The sequence below is a fragment of the Tupaia chinensis genome, unplaced genomic scaffold, assembly GCF_000334495.1.
Source record: "Tupaia chinensis unplaced genomic scaffold, TupChi_1.0 Scaffold000002_1, whole genome shotgun sequence".
Taxonomy (NCBI): Eukaryota; Metazoa; Chordata; class Mammalia; order Scandentia; family Tupaiidae; genus Tupaia; species Tupaia belangeri.
In genome coordinates this window covers 5141546-5160694 of record NW_006159428.1, presented here as the reverse complement: position 1 = coordinate 5160694, position 19149 = coordinate 5141546, and the positions used below count along the sequence as shown (strand labels likewise).

The following is a 19149-nucleotide window of genomic DNA, read 5'->3' as shown; positions in this document are numbered from 1 at the left end:
GCAAAAAAAAAAAAAAAAAAGATTTCAGCTCCATCATTTCTTTGAGTAATTTTAATTCACTTTAATAACACATTTTTTTAAAAAAAGGTTTTTGTCATAGGGCATATGCACTCACCAGAGACACTGAGAAGGAAAGTTAGAAACCATCCCCCAGGGAGATGGCAATCCCTTCTCCTCTATTCTCCTTGGATTTTGTGCATGCATATGTGCCTGAAGTAATTTTCAAACCATGGGGTCCAAGACTCAAACCACAATTGGCCATGTGGGAGTCCAGCATCTTTTCTTTTTTCTTTTTTTTTTTTTGAGAGGTTTTTGCTATAGGGCATGTGCGCTCGCCAACAAGACAGAGAAAGAGAAACAGAAAGTGAGAAATCATCCCCCAGGGGATATGGCCACACTGTAATCTCTTCTCCTCCATTCTCCTCTTGGTATCTTGGGCACGCACACACATGTGCCACGCGTGAGTTTAAGCCGCCGGGACCGGAACTTGAACCGCGGTCGACTACGTGGGAGTTCAGTGACATAGTCATTATGCTAACTGCTGGTCCCCAGCATCTTAACCACCATGCCACCTCTTGCCCAATGCTTTATTTCTAATATTTAAAAATTAGGGTCTATTGATTTTAACACTTCACACATAAAAAACTGCTAACGATCACAAGAGAAACATGCTAGAGAAATAAGTGAGTTATACTGTTTAGCCACATAGGGCTACTAAGCCCTTCAAATGTTGCTAGTCTGAATTTAAATGTATCAATATATTTGTCAGATTTCAAAGACCCAGTATATAAAAGGGAATGTGAAATATATAAGAAGTAATTGTTGAATATTGATTAAATTTAAAAAATTTTTTTTGCATATTTGGTCAAATTAAAATTAGTTTTACATGTTTCTTTTTATTTTAATATGGCTAGGAGAAAACTTTTTTTTTTATTTAGTTTTTGGTATGTTAGCTGGAGACAGAGAGGGAAAGTGAAAAATTACCTTTTAGGGTGATGGCCATGCCTCAATCTCCTCTCCTCCTGGGATTCTGGGAACACATATCAAGTGTGATTTTCTTTTTAAAAGAAGAATGATTTTATTTAACTCTATTTATTTATTTACTTTTAATTTGATGGGGGTGAGGGGAGGAGAGTGAGAGAGAGCACACGAGTGCACGCAAGCCCCCAGGTTTGGGACTCAAATTGCGGTTGGCCATATGTGAATCCAGCGTCTTTAACCACCACATCACCTGCCAGTCCCCCAAGTGTGATTGTTAAGCTGCTGGGTCTAAGACTCAAACCACAGTCAGCCATGTGAGAGTCCAGCACCTAAACCACTACTTCACCTGCTGGCCCAGTTACCAGAAAACTTTAAATCATATGTGTGACTTTTATTATATTTCTATTGGACGGTACTGTTCTATACTATTTCAAAAATAAAGTATTCCTTTTCTCCTTAAATTTTGTTTTCATCATTCAGTATCAATAGTTCTGAAATTCTATGATCATTGAAACAATTACCGTGTCAGAATTTGGTTCATCAAATATCCTTTCAAAGACTTCTTCTGCTTCCTTAAAATTGCCATTTTCCATACAAACAGCTATAGCCTAAAAAACAAATATATATATAAATATTTTAAGAGGGATCAGAATTGCTTTATTCTCTTCTACAAAAATCACATAAACATTAGCCCAATCTCTCTTTATTTCCAAATTCAGAATCATCATGACACATTAATACTACACTGAAAATAAACAAGAGAAAACCAGCTAGCAGATGAATATACAGTTTTGGTTGTTTTGTTTGGGAAAACTTCTATCTGAAGGTAGATCCACACAGCATCTGGTGAGTAGGGACCACAGGACCTGTTCCTAGGACAGACAACGTGGCTCAGTGGATGTCAGTAATTTGATCTATTAACACTAAGTATCATACTGGACTCCCCTTCCTGAAAACGGACAGGGTTAATATTCTAAGCACATGTGCCAGCAACGGCAGGACTGCCTAAAAGACAAATATTTACCTTAGATTGCCTTTTAAAATGTCTATGTATTTAATTACTGAAATAACTTAGGTAGGTTTAAAATATTTTATTTTTGCCAATAAATGTTCAGCATTCTATTTCTAGTTAGGCCAAATTAAAAGCACATATTAATAGATAAATGAGAAACTATAATATGTACATTTAAGAACTACCTAAATATTAATTTTGAGCAAAAGGGAAATGAGAGAGGAGGCAGATGGTATTTATGATGATTAAGATAGATAAGGTTTGCTAGTTACGATCCCTACAAAATCTCTAATGGAAACCTAGGAACCCAGAAGCTTTCAATGACCGTTCTAGATGTTGGCCTTTCTGACATCACATGTGGTAAGATGTGGAAACACCATTACCATCCAGGAGGCTATTAAACTTGGCAGCAAGACTCGATATACTCTCGATGCCTTATTTTACTCACAAGTAAAGCAATGGAAATAACACTACCTATTTCATAGAACTGCTAGAGAATCAGAGTTATATGTTCAAGTGCTTAGAATAGTGCCTGACAAATAGTAACCAATATAACCAATATATTAAATGTCTGCTAGATACTTTATTGTCACCCACTCAAATTTATAATAGGGTACTAAGAAAGGCCTGCTTCCTCTAGATTTCCCAATGATTAGAAAAATAGGACAAATCTCTTTTGGGGGTTAAATTCTTAAAATGTAAGTAGTCATTTTTTTTTGCCCATTCCTTTCTCTTCAAGTCCTAATTGTACTCTATAGTCACTACACTAATCCTTAGGAAAGCAACCCACCAGATTTTCTCTTATCACGCCCTTAAAAAAAATTAGAAAAAGTTTTTTAAGAAAGTTCCTAGTATTTGCTTTAACTATTAGCAAATCATATTTTTCTTGCTGTTGTATCTTTGAATGACATTTTTGGCTTTTCATGAACAGTCTACTAAAATTCTCTCTACATAGCTAAAATTTCACATGCATTTCATTACAAAAATCTATAAATCTATTAAAAAGTTATACACTAGTTTTTTGTCAGTTGTTTGGTGATCTGGTGATCTTTAAATAAATGCAATATATTTTTGTAACATGAAGGCAACATACATTTAATTATGAAACAAACGTTCAGCCCCTAGTGCTCATTTCAAAACTATAAGCCAAAGGTCAAATTTCTAAAAAGAAAGATGATAATAAATTTAAGTCTGGGTTTACCACTCAACTTCTCTGAATTTCTTTTAGATATTAACTGCTTTTATTTTCTAGGAAAATAGTAATCATAAGTACAAAGTAATACTCATACCTGAATTTTAATTAAATTCTGTATATCTTCATGAAGTTTGTCATGTTTCTTGTCAATTGAAGCCCAAATCATGAGGGCAGATTCTAAGGGTGTAATTCGTTCATCACTTTCAAACTGTGCATCTTTTAAAAACAGAACAAAAATAAGTAACTTAGAAAGCTAAGGAGACTCTTTTCAGTTTCTTAAAAATGCATTTCTTTAAAGGTTTATAGAGTGAAGTATATCCTATATGGTAGGCACTATTCTCATATATGCCAGTTTGCGGAAGTGATTTGATTTTCTAAGATAATTTGGTCACTGAGGCCTGTTTGTTTATTTGTTTATTTATTTGCGTGCTCAATGGATAGACAGAGACAGAAAGCGAAAAAGAGGAAAAATGAAAAATCACCCCCTGGGGGCGATGGTCAGGCTGCAATCTCTTCTCTTCCATTTTCCTCTAAGGATTTTGGGCACACATGGACACAAACCTGGACTAATTTTCAAACTGCTGGGTCTGGAATTGAACTGCAGAGTTGCCACGTGGGATCCAGTGCCTTAACCTGGTAACAGCTGCTGGCCCTGAGGTCAATTTTAAAAGTAGAAAAGCTTATGATATTTGAATCTTTCTTTCATTAAAATACTGATTTTAAGGGCTAAAAAAAGCTATAAGGTATCAGAGTAACAAAACTCTCAGTTTGTTAGTCTAACTGAATTAAAACAAACCTCAAGATAGAGCCTCAGTTTTCTCACTAGTGAAAATCAATACTATTGCTCTTTCTGTCTCTGGCCGCTGCAGCAAGAGGAGCCAAAACTCAACCAAATCTCTTAATTTCTTTTCAAAATGAAAGTAGAACTGTCAGCTGCTATATGACATAACAATAACATAGATGCTAATGACTCCAGTACTTCCAAAAATGAACTACCACTATTTGTTGCAAAAATGTGTCATGACTTTTCTGACAACCCAATATATTTCAGAATCACCTGAAGAACTTTTAAAAAATATTGGAACCTAGGCCCACCCCTCTGTCAGAGTCTAGTGTGTTTGAGAAATGAGATATTAACTCTCAGTAGAGAGGATCCCATTGGGTAGTTGGAAGTCATGATGCATTTCTGCACAGAAAAAGTATGTGGGACCAGCAGTTAGCGTAATGGATATGTCACTGGACTCCCACATAGTCGACCACGGTTCAAGTCCTGGATCCGGCGGCTTAAACTCACGCTGGGTGCGTGTGCGGGTGTGCCCAAGGTCCCAAGAGGAGAATGGAGGAGAAGGGATTGCAGCGTGGCCATCCCCCCTGGGGGGTGATTTCTCGCTTTCTATCGCTCTGTCTCTGTCTTTCTGGTGAGCGCACGCACCCTCTAGCGAAAACCTCTCAAAAAGAAAAAATACGTAATGACTTCCAGCAACCCAACAGAAGAGACTCCTTCAGGAAAGAGAAGTCATCTGAATAGGAATATTAAGGAAAAACAGAGCATAATTATGTGAAGAGGACAAGGAAAGGAGAATATTTGAGAAAAAGGGAGAAGTGTGCAAAGGGTATTCATACTAATACGTAGGACTTTCTAAGTGTCAGGCACTGTACTACTCTTCTTTCATAAAGCAGGACCTTAGATCTAGAAAGTCCAGCTACAAGGGGTGGAAGCAGATACGAAGACCCTTAAGAACCAGTTAGTATGCCTTGAAAACAGTTTACTTTTACAAATAACAAGATGGCTGGTACGGCTAAGGTATGTGTAATAGAATAGTGAAATGCAAAAGTAGATGGCCTTTCTTCCTCACTTTTCATCAGCATGCTTTCTTTCAAAACGCCCTTTTTTGGGAGAGAAAATAGTCTTGAAAGAAACTAAGATATACTGAACAACTGCTATCTATGAAATACTACTAGACACTTGACAATATTTTGTCACATTTAATTGACAAAATAACTGTGTTAACAATGTTAACTTAGAGTTGGTTTGGTCTGGAGTTTTCCAACTATGTCCACATTACTCTGTTTTCTTCTTCAGCTAAAGGCCCAATCCAACCTGTACTTCCCTTTCACACCTACTACGTTTCTAGATCTATAACTTACTACCAACTCACACGGACCTCACCCCCAAATCAAAGCAGGCTACATAAGCCAGAGCAACACCAGTAAGGGTTCTGAAAGTGGTACTAATACCCTGGGATCTTATGTAATGCAACATGTTTATAAGTAAGTAGCTTCATAGAAGTACCTTCCACCACTTAGGATTGTTAGGAAAGCATTTCATAAATTGTAAAAACCAATATAGAAACTTAACTATTTTTTCAGACAGCACTGTAACTGACCATGTTGTAAATATCAGTATTTATAAACTGAAGTGGGGTTGCCTATTACAATCTAAAATAAACTATGGGGACGAGGGAGATTTTTAACTATTAATATATGTTGTATTTCCTCATATAAGTACAACATAAAATCCAAATAGAAGGTTTCAAATATCATCGTAGTCAATATAAAACAGAGGGTATAGGACAGGAGGCAACACAAAGTTACCATAAAGTATAAAGTGAAGTGAAATCTCCCAGAGTCCAGGAAGTGTAGTTCTCAACAGCAGCATCAGAATCATCAGGGAACTTAATAGAAATGTAAATCCCGGGGGGGCACCACATCTATCCTACTGAATCTGAAACTCATTTTGGGATGGAAGGGGCCACAAGACTCACTGGTCTGTTTTTCAACGAGCTTTTTAAGTAATTCTTTTTTTTGGGGGGGAGAGGTTTTTACTATAGGGCATGTGCGCTGTATAGGACAGGAGGCAACACAAAGTTATCATAAAGTATAATTTAAAGTGAAGTGAAATCTCCCAGAGTCCAGGAAGTGTAGTTCTCAACAGCAGCATCAGAATCATCAGGGAACTTAATAGAAATGTAAATCCCGGGGCCCCACATCCATCCTACTGAATCTGAAACTCATTTTGGGATCGTGGGAGTCCAGCAATATAGCCATTATGCTAACTGCTGGTTCCCGAGCTTTCTAAGTAATTCTAAAGAAGGTTAAAGTCTGAGACTTACTATCCTAAGAAGATAGGAATTATATATTTTGTATGTGTGTGTGTTAGAGGGCCTGTGCACTAACCAGAGAGACAGAGGAGAGGAGAAGGCATCCACCATGGGGGAATGGTCACACTGCAATCCTTACTCCTCCACCTGTCCTAAATTTTGAGATTCTGGGCACACATGCACGTGCACCAGTTATGTTTCTCAAGCCACTGGGTCAGGGACTTGAACCATACAGTTGGCCATCTGAGATCTGACTGTATTAACCACCAGGCTGTAGAAATGGCCTAGGATTGTATTTCCTTTACTTGTTTATATATACACACACATACATACATGTCAGGTGTGTGTGTGTGTGTGTGTATGTATATACCAGATACATGTGAGCAAACTCTTAGGGGAATGAAAAAATAAAACCTCCCATCTGTTTCTGTTTCTTGTCACAGTGCTACATTTATCCACAGACTGAAATATTTCTACTATAAGATAAAAACACAAATTTACCAAGGCTTTTTCCTGCTGCAATTCTTGTCAAAAACTGACATATATATATAGTTCTCAATTGATAAGCCGTTAGACTGGAGAGTCCATGAATAATAGCTGAAAAAGAAAAAAAAAATTATTAAAATAAAATCAAACTTGATGCAATACTGCCACTATGTGGTTTGTTATAAACATTTCACAAAAATGGTAAGTTTAGAGCTGTACATTTAAATTACAGTCAACATTTTAAAAATCAGAACAATAAGCATTTCTTTCAAAATATAATGGTGTATTAACTTGAAAAAAAATTTTTGAGAGAGACTTTTGCTATAGGGCACATGTGCTTGCCAGAGAGACAGAGAGAGACAAAGAGACAGAAAGTGAGAAATCACCCTTAGGGGGGGAAAGGCCATGTCACAATCTCTTCTCCTCCATTGTCCTCTTGAGATCTTTGGCACGGACACACATGTGCCCAGTGTATTTTTAAGTCTCCGGGCTCAGGACTCAAACAGCTGTTGGTAGACTCCGTGGAAGTCCAGTACGTAACCATTATGGTATCTGCTGGTCCCCAAATATAACGGGTGTTTCACATGTAGAATAAATATTTAAAATTACTTTCACAGGTAGCACTCTACGCTTACAAAGAGGGAGATTTACATCCAAATTTTAAAATAAACTATTTTATAGGGAATATGTCACAGTGTCAAGGTTTCAGTTAAGTGAGTGTCTGTTTAGTTTACAAAACTTTGCTTTTAATGCACATTAATATCAATTTCCCAAATATCTGAATGTCAACCCAGATATGCCCGGCAGTGACCATGTACAATGGCGAGTAAACTAGGCTCTTAGATCTCAGCTTATAACCATGTAGCAATGAAAGAAAAATGATTGAATAATACAAGATGTGGTGAAAACGGAAAAGATATAGGATGCTATAGAAGTGAGTATGTTTAAGTATCTTGGGAGGAGAACGGGTGTCCGGAAGGCATCTATAGGGAAACAATGTCCAAGCTAAGACCTGAAGGTGTCACTGTTGGCATTCTGGTTCACCCAGGGCTTGGTTGGTGCATAAAAAGCTTAAAAAAAGTGCAAACTGAAAACCAGCTAATACCAGCCCCTGAGAGGAGAAAAAACATGCAAGTTTTCTTTGTTTAGTATTAATCAAAATATTTACCAGGTTGAAAAAAGAAATATCTCTAGAGTCCTAGGTTATTTATTTTATATAATAAAATGAACTCATGCTCCTTTTCCCTCCTAATCGATACTATCTGCTCTCTGTGAATATGGTCCTGTAATGACAACACTGTGATAGCCATAACTGTTCAACTTTCATAGGACACAGACACAAGTAGCACATAAAGATTAAAAGAGACCCAGGTGTCCTAAAGATTCTTTGTCTTGAGTCCTTTACCCAGAACAGACCAGATGAAAACATCTCACTCTGGACCCTTCTCAATATTACCTGGCACCAAGAAAACACACCATCTATCACAGATGACATCATAGAAACTTGTCTGGAAAGCCCCTGGGTTCCCATCCCCAGACCTTCTCCTTGTCACACTTCTGACTTAGGTTTAGAAGTCCTGCTTGCCCCTTAATTGTGGAGACAGTACTTTAAAGATTCTTGGAGTGTACCGCTGTCCCAGCTGTTATCGTCTGTAACAGAGCCTTCCACTAAGCAAACTCTCATTTCAGAAATTGACTTACAATCAGGCCCAGACTGTACATCTGTCCATTAATACAGCACTTAGCAGATAAGACGAACTTATTAACCCCTCGTTTCTTCCATTTTAAAATGCCATAATTTTATGCTATTCCAAATGTAGTCATAATAAAATTAAAGATTAAACAACAGCACAGAGTTTAACCACAATATTTACAAAATCTGTTAGCCTGTGTAAGGAGCTGAGAAGGCAGAGATAAGAGCCAATCCCCTCATGAAGGTTCTGGTCTATAAAGATTTGAATTAAACTAAAGTTAACAAGTAGTTTATTAAAATTTTAGTGAGTGCTACAAAGGTAAGTAAAATTTGGGCAAAACAAGACCTAATCTATGTAAGAAGGGAATCTTCAAAAGGTTAACAGAAATATGCATTATGAAGAAAATATGCAAGGATTTTAAAATGTTTTTGCAAAAAAATAAACTTGTACCTTAATTTCACTTTTCTATGAGATTTTTATAAGTCTATTTATAGTCTAGGGAAAACTCAAACTTCTATTTCATTTGCCTGTTTAATTTGGTCTACTATAGAGTATTAATAATTACAGATGCCTCATATACTATTGCCATTTCATTCTTTGAACCCATGAGACAGGATGTTTATGAACCAAACAAAATAAAACCTAAAAAGACCCTATTTACACCGAGCTGACTGCCCTTTCCCATACTGCTGCACAAAAACAAACAAAAATCACACACACATAAGGATCTAATGGCTAGGAATAATAATAGCAACTATAAATGGGCACTTACTATAGGCCAGGCACTACTCTAAGCACTTTATACCCGTGGTTTCAACTGAGGGTGGTTTTATCTCCTGAGAGAAAACTGGCATGTCTGAAGATTTTTTTCTTTTCTAAGTTCATCTATTTATTTATTTCAAGAGAGAGACATACACACACACAAAGACTCTGGACAGTGTCTTGCTATATTACCATAAATACATCACAATCCGCCCCTCATTCCTCCAGCACTCAAGATCATGCTGGCTCCCACATGTATGCAGTTGTTCAGGTCAACCTGAGATCCAAACCCTGGGTCTTACAATAGCGCTTGTACCACCAAAGCTGGGTCTGAAGACGTTTATGACTGTCATGAGTTGTATGTGAGGACTACCGGCATCTAGTGGACCAAGGCAAGGGATGCTGCCAAACATCCTATAATACACAGGAGAGAAGCCCACTTCCACCCCCCAGTGAATAATTATGTGTTCCAGGGCTGACCCCATAGATCAGTAGTTGGGGTAGTATACTGGGAGCTAAATCCCACATGGCTGAGGGCGGTTCAAGGCCCAGCCCCCGCAGCTTGATGACCAGGCTGGGAACATGTGAGTGGATGCCCAAATCTTGGTAGGATGGAGAAATGGAAGGACTACAGAGTAACCATATTCCACTGGGAGGGTGGATCTCTCTCTCTCTCTTTCCCCCTCCCTCCTTCCCTCCTCCCTCCCTCTCTCTAGTGAGTTCACATGCCCTCTGTGAATTACAAAGGGAAAAAATTTTCTTTAATTATGGGCTGGCGCTATGGCCTAGTGGTTAAGGGAGCTGGATATCACATGGCCAACTATGGGGTTAAGATCCCAGCCCCAGTAACTTAAAAAGCATACCAGGTTCTTATGCATGTGTGTCCAAAATCCCAACATGATAGGGACTGTGGCATGACCACGTGACACAAGCATGGATGCCTTCCCCACCCTTAGTGCACCTACCCTCTGGCAACTAATAATGACAGTTTCATCGGGGAAAAAAACAACTATGTGGTCCAAAATGTCAAGTGTCAAGGTTAAGAAACCATAATTTACATATATCAATTCAGTTTTTTCTTTCAACAGCTCTAGATAATATTATTGTTGTTGTACACATTAGGAAACTGAAGCACCAAGAGGATAAGAGCATTGTTTTAGGTTTTACAGCCATAAAATAGCAGAGTTAGGAAACAAATTTGAGCTATTTACTCTTGAGCCTATGTGCTTTTTTTTCATTGCTAGAGAATGTGTACACACAGACAAGAGAATGAGAGAGAAAGACTGAGACCTCTCCAGAGGGTGTGGTCCCAGCCAATCTTCCACCATTTTTCCATCTCTTTGTAATTCTAGGCAGACAGGTATGCACAAGTGCAGTACATACTGTACTAGTCAGAGGGGACAGGATATGAACTGCAGTCAGTCATGTGAGCTGTGGCAGTGCTTCACTGCTGTGCTATGGGCTGGCCCCAGAGCCCAAGTTCTTAATCACTATCCTACTGCACAGCTTCCCATGGCAGGGGATACATTAGGAGGAACAGCCTCAAACAGGTACTGCGATACATGAGGTATAAGAATAATTTTGAGTGTAAGTGAAGGAGCTGAGAATTTTCTAGAAAGCAACAAGAAGTGCATATATGTATAATTTCAAAAAGTGTAATAAAATTCTGTAAGAGTTCTTTAGTTAATTATGGAAATATATACACCCTGTTGATAATTTGTGTTTCAGTTACCAATTAACACTGCAACTTGAAAAACAGATTATTCTTTCTGGGTTTCTGTGCCGCTCACCTTTAAATAATGGGGGCGGCCTAGAGTATCTCTCAGTTCTTTAGCTAGAACCTTGAAAGGTTTTTGTGTTTTAAAATACTTTTTAAACAGTTTCAAATGAATGGAAATATTGTGAAAATAATACAGAAGTCCCATTTACCCCTAGCAGTTTCTCCTATCATCTTATGATATGCGTTACATTTGTGAACTAATATTGATACATTCTCATTAATTGAAGTCCATGTGTTGTTCAAATTTCTTTAGTTTTTATTTAACCACCTTCATCTGCAGCAGGATCCGCGTTCAGTTATCATGTCTCTTTTTTTTTTTGGAGAGGTTTTTCACTATAGGGCGCGTGCGCTTGCCAGACAGATAGAGACAGAGAGACAGAAAGCGAGAAATCACCCCCCGCCATGGGGGATGGTCACACCACAATCCCTTCTCCTCCATTCTCCTCTCGGAATCTTGGGCATGCACGCACATGTGCCCGGTGTGAGCTCCAAGTCACCAGGTCCGGGATGCGAACCACGGTGGACTACGTGGGAGTCCAGCGACATAGCCATTACACTAATAACTGCTGGTTCCCCGGTTATCATGTCTTTTTAGGTACTTTTTTGCTTTGGAGTTTTGTAGACTCTGCCTCATTTTGGTGACCTTGACATTTTGGTCAGATATTTTGTAGGAAGTCCCTCTGCTGAGATCTGGCTTGTACTTTTTTCATAATTAGAGTTATGATTTTTTTTCATTTATTTTTAGTTTTCAGGTATAGAGTACGTGCAGTCACCACAGAGAGAGATAAAAGTGAGGAACTGCCTCTCCCTTAGGAAGAATGGCCATATCAAAATCACTTCTCCTCCACTCTCTTGGGATTTTGGGAATGCACACATAATCACCTGGCATGATTCTCAATCTGGGAAGCTGGCCATGTGGGATCAGGGGGCTTAGCCTTCACACCACTTGTTGACCCCTAAAATTATGGGTTTTTTTGAAGGAAGACCATACCACGCACTAGCATACATACTACCAACTGTCACTTTTTGGGGAGAGGTTTTTGCTATAGTGTATGTGTGCTCACCAGAAAGATAGAGAAAGACAACGAGAAATCACCCACCAGGGGGGAAGGCCACACCACAATCCCTTCTCCTTCATTCTCCTCTTAGGAACCTAGGAACGCACGCGTGCGTGAGTTCAAGCCACTGGGTCTGGGAACATGAACCATGGTTGACTACATGGGTGTCTAGTGATATAGCCATTACGTTAACTGCTGGTCCCTCAACTGACACTTTGGATATTGACCTTGATCAACTATTTGAGGTAGTAATTAACAGGTTTCTCTGCTGTAAGCTTACTTTTCTTTCCTTTACTGTCCATTTTGGGAGAATGTCACTACATGCAGGAGTGCAGAGTTATACTCCACCTCCTTGAAGACAGAGCAGCTACATTAAGTTACCTGGGGTTCTTCTGCATGGAAGATTTGCCTCTTCTCCCACTTATTTATGCAATCATTTATTTTTGATCAGTATGGACTCACGGATATTCACTTTATGCTCTGGGTTATAAAGCAATGCTACTTTTCTTTCTTGCTCTAGTTGCTTCAGCTTTGGCCATTGGGAGGCTCTTACAGATGGCTCTTGTTTCCCTTTAACTGAGGGAGTTTTTGTTCTGTTTTGGAGCACTTCCTTACTTTCTGGCATTACAGGTTTACCTTGTATATTTCCTTTCCAAGTCCCAGAAAGAGTCATTTCTCCAAAGAGCTCTAGTTCCTTTCATTGTAGAACGGTATAAGAAACCAAGACTAGCGTGCTAAGTGTATTTGTTGCTACACAGATTACGCTGCCTGTGCCCTATCATCTAATAGAGCAAGGAACATGTGTGTCTAGCAATCCATGTCTACACACACGCACGTAAATACCGCTATACTCATCTATATCGCTATTAGCTAAGAAGGAGTTTAAACTGATGTCTCCAACTCTCCATTACCACACACACAATCTTAGCTTTCTCCCCAAGTAAGATTTTTAAATAATTCCCATTAGGGTGAACTGGCATCATTGCAGGATTTAATTTTCCAATTAATAATTATTCATGGTTGGGTTCCAGTGTTATCTGTGATGTCCCACTGAAAGATAAGGTATAGTTCGGGAACACCGCTTTTGACCTGTCAGCACCTCTAAACTAAGTCAATTATTCAGGCCTCTCTACACTAAGTAAACTATCTGCCTAACTCAGCGGGTTATTGGGAAGATAACATGTCAATACAGCTTTCTGAGAATTTCCTATTAAATTCTATTTCTATACAATGATGAATATATGCTAATACTGTAAATTCAGTGCCTTTGTCCATCACTTACAAGCCGTGCAGGCAGCAGATCTCATGGGCAAATACTTTTATTCTGAGCCCTATACTGACCAAATAGATCAAAGGAGGTTTATTTTACTTTTTTTATTTAAGAAGTTTTGCGCTATGGGACTGTGCGCTGGCCAGAGAGACACACAGGAAGTAAGAGGGGAAAGTAAGAAATCGCTGGGGGTGAGGTGGGGGGGGGGCGACGGGAGGACCGGACACAGTCAAGGGGCAATTCCTTTTCCTCCATTCTCCTCCAGGAATCTTCAGCAGGCATTCGGCGCGACTTTCAAGTCACAGGCGCGACTTTCAAGTCACAGGGCCTAGATTCCAACCACAGACCAGGTGGGAATCCATCCAAGTAGCCGCTGCGCCATCCACTGGCTCCTGGCCAAATGTGCTTTAAAAACCTCCCGAATTAGCATGAAATACTGAGGCCGAGGTCGCTAGAAGCTAGGGATTTTGCTCAGAAGTACTACTATAGGAACACCAGCCAAATGAGACAGAACGAGCTGGGCACAAGGATGGGTGCAGTTTTATACACTTTAAGTCATTTAGTCCTTCTGTCCACTCTAATCGGGTCTTTGTTTCATTTTATCGAGGGGAAAACCTGAACCTGAGAAAAACCGAGGAGCTGACATTGGCAAAATCTGGATTGGAACCAAACTCAGTCCCGAGCCTCGGAGCCTCGGAACCTCAACTCACTGGCCTCGCCGGACCCTCCTCACCCCGACCCCACTGAGGAACAGCGCAGGGCACAGGCCTCCGCAGCCCCCACCCGGCAGCCCCCGCACTCACCCTCCGCGCTGTCCCGGGTCCTACGGAAGTCCTCACAGCGGCCATCGCAGAAGGCTCGGCAAAGAGAGAGGCAGAGGAAATCCAGCATCCAGCCCGCGGCCACCGCCCCCGGCGAGCCCTCCTCCTCCTCCTCCTCCTCCTCCTCGAGGGTCCCGACCTGCATCTTGCACTCAAGCTGCTCCTGGCACTCGAACTGTTCCTGGTCGTCTTTCCTCCTCTCGGCCTTCAGCTCCTCTGCGGGGTCTGCATCCTTTCCGTCCGCACATCCCCGCGGGCTCAGGGCCGTTGAGGAAGCGTCCTCCGCCATGCTCAATCGCTGGCGCGCTTTTGACCTTTCCGCTGCGGAGCAATGATTGGCTGGCTCTGGAGGACGCGGGGCGTGGCCGGTGAGTGTCTTCCGCTTGAGGGATACCACCAATCAGATCTTCAGGGTGGGGCAGTGGCTCTAACTTGGCTTCTGATTGGCCAAGGTCTGTTTTGTTTTGAAGACGTTGAATTTCCCGCCAGAGCTTTGCTAGGAATACTGGTGAGATCCCACCGACTGGGCGAGAGGTGAGGACGTGAGGAGGCTGTTTTATTTGTGTAAAATGTAACCTTGACTGGAACAACAGCATGGTTGGTTAAAATGGAAATGCATTTTCCGTGCCAAGTACTTCCGAAAGAGATGAGTAATTAGAACTTGTCACCATTGTTTTAATGTAACAGCTTTTTTTTTTTCCGTTTGTAAAGTGTCATTCTTTATTCCAAATAAGCTGTTTATTAGTGTTCAACTATACTTTAGAATTTGGTAGATTCTGGTGAGCTCATTTTAAGGTTATTGTGGAGTTTTGTTTGCCACCTATCAATTCGTGTGTTACAGACAGCACAATTCAGTTTTTCATATACATTGTGTGTGTGTGTGTGTGTGTGTGTGTGTGTGTGAGAGAGAGAGAGAGAGAGAGAGAGTGTGTGTATTGTTTTGATTTGGGGGCAAGGGAGACGTAGTTTTTAGTTTATTTTTAATTTATTTATTATCATCTTAATCTTGTTTATATTACATTGAATCACATATAATTTTAAAGTGTATTACATTTCTTGTTGCAGAAAGAATACCATGCATATCAGTCAATAGAGAGACATTAAAATCCCCATTTCATTATCCAATATCTTTTCATTGTTTTCCCAACCTTTATAATTATTATTCCAATTTTTTTAAACAGTCAATCACTGTTTCTCATTTTGCTTGTAAAAAGACTTCACCCAACATGAAATACTTCTCAGACCAATCGAGTTTAGAATACTATACACGTCATCATCAACAGGTAATAACATTTTTTGACCATAGTATTTAACATAGTTGCCACATGATCGAGCGCCAAAACTCTGTTCCAACCAACTGGTATCTCTGCTTGCCCAACTTCAAGAGACACCAGAGTCAGCCCAAGAACTTGTTAAAATACAAATCATTGCCCACCCCGTGTTTCTGTTCTGTAGTCTGGTTTGGGATCCTTGAAATTGTACGCTTACAGGTTCCCATGTGATGTAGAGGCTGCTTGTCTGGGCACTACATTTTGAGAATCACTATTCTTTAATGTGGAATCACATAACTCACAGGGGCACCTAAACCCAAAGTCAGAAAATAAACTTATCTACAAGCATAGTTATGACAAAATTAATAAGGAACAAACTGCCTTAACGATAGTTCTTCGATGGTTCAATCTCTTGATAAATATGGAAATATTTGCATGAAGAATCAGATTTATGAGATCTATACTGTTGGAAAATGCTTCAAAGAAACAAATAACTTCCCACGGACTTTCAAATTATGTTTTCTACCAGGTGGAATTAAGAAAAACCCCACCGTTTTGTAGAAGGTGGAGATGCTGGCAACAGGAAAGACCAGGTCAACAGATATATTAGAAATATGAACTAAGGTATCTACCATGATTATTTTTGTAATCTGGTTAGTTAATAAACAGTTACTGCTTTTGAACTTTAAAAAAAGTCTTTAAAGAAAACACATTCGGCATTACCAAAGCCTTTACGTATTTTAATTTCACACAGTTCTGATTATTGTCTTTAGGACTGTGTAGTTTAAATGTTGAGTTATTAGGGCCATTCAGAATCTCTAAATTGGAATGTCCCCTGTGGGACTTTGGATAAGTTATGCCTCAGTTTTCTCTTCTGAATATTGAGGATAATGATAAAACCTACATCATAAACCTGTATGGAAGATTAAAGGGTTGGAGAAATGTACAAAGTTTAAAACAAAGCCAAGGATATAGTAAATGCTCAATTACTATTAATAGGAAGAGAAATGTATTTGCACTGTCTGGAAAGAGGATGATGCCTCAGAAGGTGTTTTTATAAGTTCTAATGGCCTCTTGGAAGCAAGTTTTTTTATGCAAAGAATACAAAGAATTGGGGTCAGCAGGTGGTGTGGTGATTAAGGGCACTGTACTCCCACATGACCAACCTGGTGGCTTGCTTTCTCATTTTCTCTCTATCTCTCTCTCTCTCACTCTCTCCCTCTCTGGTCAAAATAAAATGAATAAATAAATAAAGTTAGATAAAAATAAATTTTAATAGTCAAAATAAATAAATAAATAAAGTTAAATAAAAATACATTTTAATGTAATGATAATAATACAAAGAATTGGGAATAGAGGCTAAGATAATGAGGAATAGGGAATAATACAAAGCATTGGAGATACAGGGTTAAGATAGTAAGGATTAGGGAATATGGGGAACCTAGTGTTATGCATTGCTTTCTTGTGTTCCCCCAAAGTTTATATGCTGAAACTCTAACCTACAATTGGATGATGTTAGGATGTGGCCTTTGGGAGGTCATTATAAAAGAGCCCTCATTATAGGATTAATATTATTATAAGAAGAGGAGGAGCACTGGTGTATATGTGTGCTCTCCTTCTCCTCTCTGCCAGGCGAGGACACAACCAAATGCCATCTGCAAACTTGAAAGTGGACCCAGATACTTGGCCTGTAGGTATCTCTTTTTTTTTTTTTTTTTACTTTTTTTTTTTTTTGGAGAGATTTTCACTGTAGGGCGCATGCGCTCGCCAGACAGACAGAGAGAGACATAGAGACAGAAAGTGAGAAATCACCCCCCCAGGGGGGATGGTCACGCCGCAATCCCTTCTCCTCCATTCTCCTCTCGGGATCTTGGGCACGCACGCACATGCGCCCGGCGTGAGTTTTAAGCCACCGGGTCCGGGACACGAACCGCGGTCGACTACGTGGGAATCCAGCGACATAGCCATTACGCTAACTGCTGGTTCCCAAGCTGTAGGTATCTTGATCTTGGACTTCGAGGATCCAGAACTGTAAGAAGTAAATTTCTGTAGTTTCAGTCACATAGCATAAGGAATAACTTGCAAATATTTTCTCCCATTCCAAGGGTTGTGTTTTCATTCTAATTAGTGTTTCCTCTGCTGTGATGAAATTTTTTTCCTTAATGCAATCCCACTTGTCTATCTTGGGGACAATTGCCTATGCTTTAGGGATCTTATTTAGGAAATCTTGGCCTACTCTAATATTTTCTAAAGATTTTCCTATACTTTCTGTACTGTATGAAGATTTCTGTTTAAATCTTGAATCTATTTTGAGTTGATTCTTGTTCATGGTGAGAGATAGGGGTCCAGCTTTACTTTTCTGCAAGTGGATATCTAGTTCTTCCAGCACAATTTGCTGAAAAGAATTTTCTCCTTCTCCTTGTCTTATACCCTTTGTCAAATATCAGTTAGCTGTATGATTTTATTTTTGTTCTAGATTCTCTATTCTGCTCCATTCATCTTTTTTGTGAGTGAATTTTGTGCCAGTACAATTCTATTTTGATTATCACTGCTTTGTAATAAATTTTAAAGTCAGGTAGTAAGATGCATCCTATGTAGTCTTTCTTTTTTAGAAGAATTATTTTATTTAACTTTATTATTTATTTATTGCATCTTAATTTGACCAGAGAGGGACTGAGTGAGAGATAGAGAGGGGGAGAGAGAAAGTGAGAGAGAGAGTGAGAAAGCAAGCTGTCAGGTCCAGGACTTGAACCATGTTTGGCCATATGGGAGTCCAATGCCCTTAACTACCACGCCACCTCCCAGCCCTGCCTCCTGTTTATTCTTAGGGCACTGTATTACTTTGAGAATATGGGATCATTTATTATCCCAGACATATTTAATAATTGTTTTTTCCATTTCTGTGAAGAATGTCTCAGGTAATTGAACAACAATTTAAAAATTATTCGTTAGACAAGAGACTAGTATCTAGACTATATAGTGAACTTAAGTAGCTCACTCATAAAAAAGGAACCATCCATTTTGAAATGGACAAATGAATTGAATAGACAACTCTTTATAGAAGACTTATGAATGCCTAAGAGGTATATGAAAAAATGTCCAAAGTCTCTTGACATAAGGAAAATGCTAATTAAAACCACAGTGAGATACCAATTGACCCCAATTAGAATGGCTGCATACAAAAAAAGAAAAAGAAAGAAAGAATGACAAATGCTGATCTGGCTGTGTTGAAAAGGGAACCCTCTTACCCTCTTACACTGTTGATGGGAATATAAATTAGTCCAACCTTTGTAGAAAACAATATGGATGTTTCTCAAAAACCTACAAATAGACCTTCCATATGACCCCATAAACCCACTTCTTCATATTTACCCAAAGGATAGGAAAACACTCAATTGGAAAGACACTTGTGCATCCATGTTTATTGCTGAAACATAAAACCAACGTAAGTATCCAACAACTGATGATTGGGTTGAAAAATTGTGGCATATCTTTACTAGGGAATATTACATAGCTATACGAAAAAATGAGATCTTATTGTTGGACTCAAAATGGATGAATATTGAAGACTTCATGTTAAGCAGAGTGAATGAGACTTTGAAAGATGCACATTGTATGTCCTCACTCAAGTTGTACTGAGTACCTGCACTTTATGGCAGAGGTTGAGAGATCTGAAGATGTGATGACGGAGAGGATGGGTGTGGATGCTAACTACTGG

The 19149-nt window shown here is 39.3% G+C and overlaps 1 protein-coding gene across 1 annotated transcript in view; it reads right to left on the bottom strand.

Moving 5' to 3' along the window:
* LOC102490077 (telomeric repeat-binding factor 1) overlaps nt 1-14491 on the bottom strand; it is a 43347-nt gene extending 28856 nt beyond the window's left edge. The window contains exons 1-4 of the mRNA XM_006139799.3: nt 14143-14491; nt 6791-6886; nt 3283-3404; nt 1503-1589 (exon numbers count right to left, since the gene is read on the bottom strand). Coding sequence (XP_006139861.1) covers nt 1503-1589; nt 3283-3404; nt 6791-6886; nt 14143-14449 — 612 coding nt within the window. The 5' untranslated portion in view covers nt 14450-14491. The remainder of the gene's footprint in view (nt 1-1502; nt 1590-3282; nt 3405-6790; nt 6887-14142) is intronic.
* Between the last annotated feature and the right edge of the window lie 4658 nt (nt 14492-19149).